Source organism: Anneissia japonica, unplaced genomic scaffold, assembly GCF_011630105.1.
Source record: "Anneissia japonica isolate Jap-2015-1 unplaced genomic scaffold, ASM1163010v1 scaffold6788_len1366326_cov149, whole genome shotgun sequence".
NCBI lineage: Eukaryota > Metazoa > Echinodermata > Crinoidea > Comatulida > Comatulidae > Anneissia > Anneissia japonica.
In genome coordinates, this window is record NW_022692324.1 from 1,068,790 (window position 1) to 1,080,823 (window position 12,034).

Below are 12,034 nucleotides of genomic sequence, written 5' to 3' on the forward strand. Positions count from 1 at the left end.
CCGGGCCCCTTAACAGATTTTTCAAATTTATATTAAAAAAAATATGTGGAAAAATATAATTATAATCAAATTTACTTACTGAGAGTGCTATTTCCGGCAAATTTAGAGGTGCCATAATCATCATTTTATCTTATTGGGAATAGGAGTTTATTTTCCTTTATAGCTTGCCATCTCTATAAGAGTAAAACAGAATAAATAATAAAATACATTTTCTTACCTCATCCTTCAGCTATGATGGGGGCTGAGGTGTATGGACCCTCTATCTCTGAAAATCCCTATCTGGGGGTCCTCTATTTCAAATTCAAACTGATCTAGACTTATTGTTTGAACAGGATTTTTTAACGTTGGGGTTGGTTTTCTCAAAGTCGGAGTCGGATGGCAGGGTGCTGCAAACAACATCCATGTGTGCTGGATCAAGCTGCACACTCGCCTATGTTTTTGGTGGTGGAATAAGTCTTCTCAGATAAGGATGTCTATAGCCGTAGGCCCAGTGTGTGTACGCAGTTGGCTCACTGTGGTGCAGTTTAAAGAACCCAGTACATCTTTTGAGACGAGTAGGGGATTATCCCGGTTTACTGGTCCATAACATTCCTGCAGTAATGGATCCTAAGATCTTTTGCAGGATGTACCTCATAAACTATAAAATGCTTCTAAATTTCTAAATTTCACATTGAAATTTGCATGTGAAGTCTTCAGTTAGCTATTACTAGTTTTTAGCTGACTATATTAAAAGCTTCTTTCTATTAATTTGGATTTTTTTTTAATACCTTTTTCAGATATTGCCAATGATAAGGAAGACTAAGGGATGTAAAAATGGTGCTGGCATTTTAGGTATATAGTGGGTATCATATTAAAATGCCATTTTATTGATAATTCATTAGGCCAACAAAATAAAAAATTATTGTGTTGGCCACGCCCGACTGATCGAAATTTTATGAAATTAATGGTGGGTGAATCCAAAATTGTATTATTTGTGTATTTTCTACTTTTTAGGAATAAACACATATTTGATTATAAAGAAAAAAAAAATTTTCCTACCAACCTACCCATTTTTTGGATTTCCCAAAATGTGACCAACACAACAATTTTTTGTTTTGCCTTATCACCAACTTTGATACTTATTTTCTGAAGTGGTACATTGATAAACACAGTCTGTGTGTTCTTTTTAAACATATAATTTAAAATATGAGTAACAGCAATAAAGAATAAATACATTATATATGCATAATGGTTTAAATTTATTATAACAAAACTGAGTTTAAGAGATAGAACAATTTAGTATCAAAAGTGTTGTTACTTTCGTTTCTATTGGAAATTTAAAATATACTTAGTTTATAGTTGATATTACTAAACCTTTATATAAAATATTGATTATGTATAATAACAACTTTTCATTGGTCAAATAATACTTACCTGCCCATGCGAAGATAAAATGTACGGCTTTGCGTTGGGAGGTAGTCCCAATCATCTAACACCTTGGGAAGTACAGAATTCAATTCAATTTATTTATTTCCTCTTGTTCATATGTTATGGTACTGATGAAATGAGTATATGCTTAAGAAAAATATCATTACTAAGTAATACAGAGCTCCCAAGTTTCCCAGATTGCCCTGGGATCTCAAAGAATTTTGGTTCATCTCCTGGTCTCCCCCAAATTCCACATTTTCTCCTGAAACTTGAATTTCTCTTTAGATTTCTCCAGGATTTTAAAAGATTTCACAATTAGGGCTTATGCTAAGCCAAAATTTCCCATTCTTGTGTAATAAATATGGCAGACAGTATAGATTTATTAAACATGCTAAGCAGCAATAAGGTATTAACAGTGACCTCAACCTGTCCAAGCCTCTTTTTTTTTTTCATATTGAACATGGCAACAAATGTCTACATGCGTGTCCTTCTACATGCGTTTAATTTCATGCGCCATAAACCTATGCCTGTCCTACACTACAAATTTTTCAGGAATTTGACTTTTACAACTTGGGACCCCTAAGTCATAATAATAAAATGTAACATAATGAAATGTAGTCCTAAATGCCATCGAACAAGTGACAAAGCCCAAAAAAAGTCTTAAAACTTTGAAATACTGTAGTAGGCTCTGCAGTTAAGCAGGAGAAAAATGTAAGAAAAATATTGGATATAATAATAATAATAATATTTCCCAATTACACAAAAGTACTTTATACCTCAAACCATGTTGTATGTGTATACTATTTCATGATAGACATAAACTTAATCAAGAGTTTTATGTAGAATGAACGAATGACATGTTGAGACATCAGAATATTTTAAATGATAATTTGTACATATTTAAATTTTTTCTACAATTTTCCCAGGTACTCATCTTGAAGGTCCATTTATTAATAGGGAGAAAAATGGTGCACATCCTGTCAACCTTATCAAGTCATATGATCAGAATGGTTTTAAGGATGTTCTAGATATCTACCAAAGTCTTGATAATGTTGCAATAGTCACCCTAGCTCCAGAAATTGACAGAAGTGATGATGTCATCAAAGAATTGCGGAAGAGAGGTGTAATTGTTTCAGTTGGTAATTATTATAATTATTAATTTTTAAATCACATTTGTTTAACTAGAACACCTTTGACTTGTTTTTAACCATATATATATATATATATATATGGTTAAACAGCACAGAAACAGCACCGTACTCTCCAATTACGTATGGAAATTAAAAGATAGCAACACACCCTACAACATTAAATGGTCTATTATCGACAGAGCATCGGCTTACTCCCCAAAAACAAAACGCTGCAACCTGTGCATAACCGAGAAACTTCACATAATATATTCAGACACAGTCAACACTAAACAAATACCTACTTTAAAACGATTGCTGCATTACAATGTCATTCTTTGATACTGGGACCACAGAACATTTAAATTGTAATTAATTCTTTGAATTCTGGTGGAAAAAATGTCTCTCAAATCAATTACAAAAACCCCACAAAGCTCAGATGGAATACATTGAAGAAAAGAAATATTATATTAAAAACTTTAAAAATTAAACTTAATCTATAGCTAGCCTGTTTAATTTTATAGATATACTGTTGTTAAGATTGTTTAACAAAGCTTTTATTGCTAGAACATTTTAATAAAGATAAATATTCATAAGTTTCATCAAAACGTTTTGTAGGATCATCTACCTATGTACTCAAGATATATCTACTAGTAAAAGTAATGTGTACTGTATTTGATTTAGCAGCTTGATTGACTATTAGTGAATATTCGGTCAGGGGTGGCGCCAGTGGGTAGAGGGCCAGGGGAGCCGGCCCCCCCGTCGAGGAGAAAAATCACAATTCGTCGGGGAGAAAACAAAATTATATGTATTTTGTACATATTAGTAGACTCTAAAATCGATTAAATAAGCCTTTGAAACCCCTAAATTTTCGGAGGCTTCGCCGCCAGGACCACTTTCGGAGCCTTTTAATCGAAGCTCGACCATGCCCACTTGCTTTCGTCGGGGAAATCTGACCCTTCGTCGGAGCACCGGCCTCCCAGTCGGGGACCTCGGCCCCCCCCCCCCCTAGTCCGGCAAATCCTGGCGCCACTGCTGTTTTCGGTGGGCATAATGAATGAACTTAAACCATATTACACAGACTTTGGCCTCGATAATTTTATGTCATCAATTTTTTACTTGTGTTTAAAAGTATGGTGTTTCAAAGATTTTACGGTCTTCAGGACTACAAATAAGTTACTCTTGCATTTGGAAATTTCACAATTCAGAAGGACCTATCAAAATGCACGTTCGGTAATAAGTTTTAAGTTTACTACTTCATTTGCTAAACAGTCTATATTAACTTGGATTCTCCTTGTTGGTACAAATCATATAACATTTGAGTTTATTTCATATTTTGGTGAAAATAATATTAACTTGTATTCTTTTGGTTACAGCAGTCGTGTACACATACATTAATACAGTTCCCCCTCCAATTTGAGACCCCCCCTTAATCCGAGACCCCTTTAAATAACAGTGTTCAGTCTTTAGCACAATGTTAACCCTCTAATTGGAGGCAGAACCCTGAGACCATCCCAATTTTTTCGCGTTCCAATGGTCTGAAATCGCAGGGTGAACTGTATCATGTTGAATATTATTTACTTAATAATTTGGTGAAAAGAAAAAAAATTATATTACTTGGATTCTCGGTGTTGGTCCTATGTGGTATTCATACAGCATAACTAATTATTTGATAAGCTCATTAATATTAATATATTATAATTATCACTGGGCAAAATCAAACTGCCATAATCTAAAGCTCTGTCTAGATTATCTACTTTTCTTTGACAAAAAAACTGTTGTATGCCCATATATAGTCATGATGTGCCTATATATGGTCATGATGTGATGTCATCATGACCAGTACACCATATGTGGGAAAGACAAGCCAAACCAGTCACTTGTTGCAAAAACGGTTTGTTAGTTATTAACAACCGGTTAAAGATGAAATTGAGAGTTGTATTAATGGTAAAAGAATATTAATAAAATCCGATATTTCCTTATGAAGTTATAGCGTTTAAACACACAGCTGTTTGAAGAACAATACACCTGTATTTGAGAAATCAGCCTTCAAAGTTTATGATTTTGTGCATTTCTCAGGCAGAAACCATCACCAAATTGTTAAAAATAATTGTTTTTTAACATTGAATTTTGGACAAGGTGTAAAGCCAGAAATTATATGGACAGATGCTTTATTTGATATCTTACACAAAAGAAACTTGAAACACAAATACAAAACCAAGAGGCACAAATATTATGATATCTGGGCAGTGTTCTCCCAATTGAAAAATTTTTACTGGTAAATTTGTCCATATAGAGCCAGCAAAGCGCACACAACTTCAGATATTGCCAATTTTAAGTGGATTTAAATGGCTTCAAAAAACAATAATACGTAATCATAGCTTAGGCCTGGAAAGGAATGATGTTTGTTTATTGAAAGAAGGGCAGCCTAGTCAACCTGGGCCTAATAATGTGCTTTTTTATTCTACCAACACACAATTTTTACTGGTTCGTCAGTTATTTTTACTGGTAAAATTGACAGCTAAAACGGCTTCGGGAGAACACTGCTGGGATAACCCCCTTAATACTAACATAAGATCTATTTCTAGAGGAGTTCCGAAATCTCAATTTTCTATCAACCTTTTTTTTTTATCTAGGTCATTCGATGGGAAATTTAACTGATGCCGAAAATGCGGCTAAAAATGGAGCCACTTTTATAACGCACCTTTTCAATGCTATGCTCCCGGTAAGATCACAAATATCATTGTAATTTAACTGTATTTGTCAAAAGCATTGTTTTTGTTTTAACCTGTTATGTTAGGGACTGGTTCCAGTGTTGTCTGTTTCTTGATGTAGAGGTGCTGACTCGGTAAAGTGCACAGTCTGTGACAGAGCGAGCAACACAGGCTTAACATTAGTGTCTAATACCCCTTTTACACTGCCAAAGGCAGAATCGACCCGGGTTACTTCCGAGTGATCCCAGGTTCCTTGTCGTCACAAAGCCACAATAAATTGTTGAAATTGAAGCAATGTACCTGCAGATTGTTTTTGAATTAAATCAGCAGTTTTGATATCATGTCTATACCGGAGGTAGAGGGTTTAATTTGACAAGTGTCTAGGCCTAGCCCATTGTTAGCAAAGTTTAGGCCTACCTGACCACAGCTGCGGTAGGCACCAGGTAAGGCCTAATTCCGTAATAAAATTCGGTGTTGTTTACACTGGCGACTCCGGAATGCACCCGGGTTGTCCTACGCTGAATGTGTCCCGCACGTCCATCCCGGAAAGTTTTGCAACCCGAGTAGGACTTTTCGACGTTTACACTAACCAGTGACTCGGGAGATTTTAACCCGGGTATTGGAAAATCCCGGGTTACGTCCAGAATTTTGCTTGCAGTGTAAAAGGGGTATAAGACCTCATTGAATTTCCTGATCCAAATTTTTTTGTCGTGTGATGTTTTTAAATTTGCTATAACACATAAATTTTGTTATTATTTTTAATATTATCATTTAATTATATTGTTTTTATCATCATTATTTTCAAAATAGTAGTAGTAAAAACAACAGAAAAGTTGTATTTATGTTTCACAATAAACTGAGTCTTTGATAGACAATATAGGTTTACAATGTTTAAAAGAAATGGCACAAACAATTTTGATTATTATAACATTTTAGTACTATATATGTGTTGATTTATTGTATTTTTAACTCTTGATAATTTTAGTTTCACCATCGTGACCCTGGTATTGTGGGACTTCTGACTAGCAGTAACATTCCTGAAAACAGCCAGATATTCTACGGAATGATAGCAGACGGCATACACACACATCCGGCCGCTTTACGTATCGCACACAGAGCTCATCCTGATGGTAAGATCTGTTGGTTATACAACTTGCCATTTGATTGGTTGAGTTTTAGGCCACATGGGATTAAACGAAAGGTGCCGTTCAATGAAAAAATACATTGCACGGCTGATGTCACTTTTGCCGTTAATTGTTTCAACAATTGTCATGCAATTTTAGTTCCAGTTGAAGAAATGCACCCATATCATACCTGCCAACAAACATAAACAAATTAACATTTTTAAATACTGCCCTCTATGTGCCATTGCCATTCCATCTTGAAATTATTCCCTTCCATTGCACTCATAAGAAATCTTTAATTAATCAACAGGATACAGGATATGACAATACTAATAAAAAATAACCCTAATATTTAATTCACTTTGTCTGCTTTGAAATTGCTCATTTACGTTATGCGTATATTTCTATAATATAAAACTTTGTTTTTGTGCAGGACCAAACTGTGTTTGCTAAGCTTTTTATACGGGTCTCGTCGCTTATTGTATTGTATTTTGTCGTTTTTGTTATTGTATTGCATTGTGTGTTTTATCTTTACTTGAGCTCTCATTGGCTGCGCATTATTAAGTTGAGTGGCCGAGCAGTAAGGCAGTGGGGGCCGCTATCTACAGCCTTAACATCGGCACTGGTTCCAGCCGCTCCTCGCCCAGGGTTTGGTTTATAGAACCAAGTCTTCTCGGATTAGGACAAAAACAAATTAAATGGAGGTCCAGTGTACACATCTGGCTTGTGTAGTTTAAAGAACCCATTGTATCTTTCGGAAGATACTATGGGGTCATTTTAGCCCTGTAGTTGTTGATTGATGTAAATATGGGTTATTCTCCTACCTTTACCTGTATTTTGCTTCTAAAAAGTAGAAACCATGCGTTTTAACTCCAAAATTTGCCGAAGAAAACCAACAAAAACGAGAAGTGAACAATCTAGTATAAAAGTGCATGAAAATGTAACTCTGCATGAAAATTTAACCGCGCATGCATACGTTCAACAGCTTTCTCTTCGTGCAAATAAATTTACATTGTGGAAAACTGGCCTAATACTCGATCTATCGTCCCATAGGAATTGTCCTGATAACAGACGCCATGGCTGCAATGGGATTGCCTCCCGGACGGCACTATCTTGGAAGTCAGACTGTAGAAATTGTAAACAACAGTGCATACATTGCTGGCACATCTACACTAGCAGGAAGGTCAGTTTATTTATATATAAATAAGTAATTCATTTAGTGGCAGATTCAAGGGCAGGAGTGGGTTGAGGGGGGGGGGGGGCGAAATGGGGGGTGAAAACAGTCGCAGGTTTCTCTAATATTTTCAAAATTATAAACAAAATAGAGAAAAATTGTATTCAAATTTACGTCTGAGAGTGTCATTTCCGGCCATCTAGAGGTGCCATTATCGGCGGTGAAATTTCCAATGTATAGTGGGTTGAGGTGGTCTACCCTCCCTCCCTGGTCACCTTCTATTTTGAATTCCTAGATCCGCCACTGTCATTAATACTAAATATTTCTGTATGTTGTTTGAAACAGTTGGAGTAAATGCTTGTAGATTCTTGGTGTGGGTGAATACTGAAGTAGTAAATTAATGCGTGTCCTTTGAAATCTACTTCGTACATAATTATTGTTTATTAATGATGGTAATTTGTGTTGAAGTGTCCGTTCCCCCTCACATCAGACAAAGATGGACCCTGTTATGTTAGGATGCCAAGCTCCTTGGTAATTTTTAAGATCCCACAAAATAACAGTGTAAACATATGTAAACATGCACGTTCGTGGGACGTTTGGTTGGGACAAGCGTGTTGTCTTGTCTATGTTCTGATTGGCCAGTTAATCTTTATTGACACGTCGGAAAAGGTCACATTGAGGTCAGATTCTAAAAACAACAAAAGTTTACCTAGATAATAATGATAATGATAATGATTATAGTAATAACAGTACTGATAATAATAATAACTACTGTATACTATTTTAATTTTCAAGTATTGCGACGATGCAAACTTGTGTGAAGCATTTCAAACAGGCGTCAGGTTGCACCACTGTAGATGCGCTGGAGGCTGCCTCTCTACATCCAGCACAGCTTCTTGACATCGCCGAGAGAAAAGGCACTTTAGACTACGGCACGGATGCAGATTTTATATTCCTGGACGATGATTTGAACGTTCAGTCCACGTATATAGCCGGAGAGGTGGTTTGGCAACGGCAAGGTGGTTATCCAGTTGTTTCACGGAAACGACATTTAAATTCTATGGAATTATTGTAGACACTGAAATTGTTGAAAAGCAATAGGAATAAAGCTCTTCCCAGAATATTAAATTTTCTTGGACAAAAAAAAAAAATGTCATATGCCCATATATAGTCATGATGTGCTTATATATGGTCATAATGCTTTTTGCCTACCAGACTCATTACTTTTGAGTTTTAGAAGAAATAGAATTATGGATTATGATATGATGTCATATATAGGCATGTCACATTTTTTTGTCAAATAAAATTTGATAGATGGGACTGGGCTTACTTTAATTGTCAACGATTCAAGACAATTGTCAGATAAATTTTAAAATATTCACTTGCAATACAGGGGTGGATCCAGAATTGTTCAACCAAGGCTAGGGGAACAACATACTCAGAATAGATAAGTGAGTAGAGCTAATTTCAATATATACATCAGGGCGGATCCAGGATTTAAAAGAGGGGGGTTCAAAATGTTTCCAAAAGAACCCCAAAATGAAAGCAGGGTCCGGGAAAATCTTGATTCCTAGATGGCCGGAAATGAGCTTTCCCGACTTCTGAGGAGTCTTTTAAGGACCTTTAAGTTCTTCAAAATTCAAGGTTTTCCCCCTCTTGAGAAAAGGTCAGGTAATTTTATCTCATTCTCATATAGGAAAAAAAATAAAATACAGGCAATATATTCTTATATTCCAACAAAATTGAGTAGTTATATGTATAGTCTTTCTTCTATGGATCGATGAACCGATAGGCCTGAAAAATGCACTTTCGTACATAAATTATTATGACGGTGAACCAAAAACAGTGTGTATAATTTATTTAATTGAAAACTAGTTGGGCTAAGCCTAGTTCGTCTGATCTTCCAACCTATGCCTAAGTAGGTTAGCATGTCTTTTTTAAGTTGTATTTTGTTACGTTTCTTCACAGAGGGGGGTTCGTCCAAACCCCTTGAATCCCCCTTCCCCTCACCCTGGATCTGCCATTGTACATTGAAATTTAAATCCCTACTGGATCCATCAATGATAGGCTAACAATAAAAAAAAAAAATTAAAAAAATTAAATATTTTATATAATATAAAATTAATAGTCAGTATAAATTTATATATTATTATTATTATTATTTTTCTTTTGTTGGTTGGGCATCAAGAATATGGATTATAGTGAATTGGATGTTTTCAGGCAACATCAGGGTTCGAATATCCCTAGAGCACCTACAGCAATTGCTGTCCTGTAGAAAGGGCCTTCCACTGCTATTGTAAATCCCAGGCTCGACAGCAAGCATTTTGCTGTCGAGTTGCCTGATCCAGGCCTAGCAATGGATTATACAATTACATATATAGAATAGGCCTACAGTATTCTTAAAACAATTTACCAAGCTTGTTGCTGTAGAACAGCCACAGCCCACAGCAGCTAGTTGCTGATCGAACATTTTAAGGAAATTCAAACCCTGCAACATATTTTTCTGCCGTTTTCTTTTCTCTTAAAGTTCCTGAGCATTTTTTAATAAATAAATATTTCAGCGCTATAAAAATCTGATTTATATTTATTACACTATTTGTGTTTAGGTGTGCTATTCAGCTTTGCGAGGCTTGATATTAAATTCCCCTTTTTCGTGACATCTCTCTTTCTGGACCACAAGATGATTATCAATCCGATCGGTTTTATTTTTTTAGCACTACCTGTACATGTATTTTAAATTTACAAGACACATAAACATGCTTTAATTTTCTACATAATCACGGAATGATTTATTAACAATAAATGTGTTTTTGAGTTTTACTCACAAATAAAAAGCTTTACACAATTTGTTTCATTCTATTTCATTTATTGTGTGTGATTTTCCGATTCATAATTGTATCAACTCTTAAGGCCTTGATAAGAGGTTTTGACTTTGCACTGCAAATACAGAATAGAATTAATCTTCTTTGTTTATATATATATATATATATATATATATGGATTAACAATCTGATGGCTTCTCCAAAATTGTTTAGTAAATGAAGAATGACGCAGCCAGACGCAATTTGTTTTTGCGATGGCTTGCGTCGGGGGCAGTCGCGTCATAGAATATTAAACATGTTTAATATTTCTCTATTTTCTCTTTCTCTTTCTTTAAAGACTGTCCCCGACGATGAACCTCGTCTGGCTGAGTTGGCCTTAAGATGAGGCTTAAAGTAGTAAATTACGATCGGGGGTCATCTTATACGCACGACATACATATGTTAAATTTTTTAAAATCATGTTTGTCTATAGTCTTGTACGAGAATCTACTACTGCAATGAAGCTACTAAATGTTAGTATGAATGAATAAACACAATTTTAAATACAGGAATTAAGATTTTGATAACAATAATAAAAAAAAACTCATATTTGGAAGATTGCCTTGCATTTGCCTCCGTTTTTAGCCAGCTAGATGCAGTATCAAACCCATAAAAAGCAGAAAAAAAGTGGGAATCACGACAATGGAATTGGGGGGGGGGGGTTGTCTTACACGCCCGACAGTACAAAAACCGTCCAAAAATCTTCTGAATCTTGGGGTTCGTCTTATACCTGAGTATATACAGTAGTATTATCAATATTAAAATTACGGTAAACATAAATCAAGGGGACAGAATGGACAAAATTTTGGAGAAATTCACAGTTATAATTAAAACCCAATGGTGCTTTTTTGATCTAACAATTATAATTTACTATCTTATTACATGGTCGACCTCAGACATTTTGATTGAATATTTACATAACGTTAATAGAAGAAATCAACAGTACAAATACATACATTTACTTTACACCCAGAAAGGTATCATTCTACCAAATAACAATGTCAATCATACACTAATGTATTATTATGGTTATTAAATTAACAATAAAAGATTACATACTTAAAGTGCAAAATGCTGTTATGATTTTAAAGATGCGCTGCCATCTTAATTTAATAAGTCGAATCCAAAATGCCATTGAGATATTTTTCCACTTAGAATTCGACTTATATATTTTGTCGGGGAACAAACAAATAAAAAAAAATATTTACATGTAATATTCGTTTAGCCACTATATCGTTTGTGTTAACTTTTCATCACAACAACCACCACAATAACAATAATAATTATAATAATAATTCAATGAGACTAATTCAAAATAATTTGCGTTCTGTTATGACAAATGCTCATTTAGATAGCCTCATGATGGTTGGAATACATCGTGATAGGTGAAGCAACCTCGACCATGACACCGTGGTTGACAGATTTCGTGCAAAATTTCCAAAATATAGAATTTCACTTTCAAGAATGATTTGAAAATAAATTGGATGGTTACATTGCATACTCTTTGTTTCTTGCTTTATTCCAAATGTTTTGGTTTTGGAAGCTGATTTCAACATTAGAAAGCATAGCCTACATGAAGTCATATTATAGATATATGCCTATCAAATAAGTAGTAATAAAAAATCGC

At 34.9% G+C, this 12,034-nt stretch overlaps 1 protein-coding gene across 1 annotated transcript in view; it reads left to right on the plus strand.

Moving 5' to 3' along the window:
• The window catches only part of LOC117100231 (N-acetylglucosamine-6-phosphate deacetylase-like), a 14,509-nt gene extending 4,118 nt beyond the window's left edge, over nucleotides 1–10,391 (plus strand). The window contains exons 4-9 of the mRNA XM_033239829.1: nucleotides 777–831; nucleotides 2,334–2,546; nucleotides 5,171–5,259; nucleotides 6,234–6,378; nucleotides 7,426–7,555; nucleotides 8,342–10,391. Of these exons, the coding sequence (XP_033095720.1) occupies nucleotides 777–831; nucleotides 2,334–2,546; nucleotides 5,171–5,259; nucleotides 6,234–6,378; nucleotides 7,426–7,555; nucleotides 8,342–8,621 (912 nt within the window). The 3' untranslated portion in view covers nucleotides 8,622–10,391. The remainder of the gene's footprint in view (nucleotides 1–776; nucleotides 832–2,333; nucleotides 2,547–5,170; nucleotides 5,260–6,233; nucleotides 6,379–7,425; nucleotides 7,556–8,341) is intronic.
• Nucleotides 10,392–12,034: the final 1,643 nt, after the last annotated feature.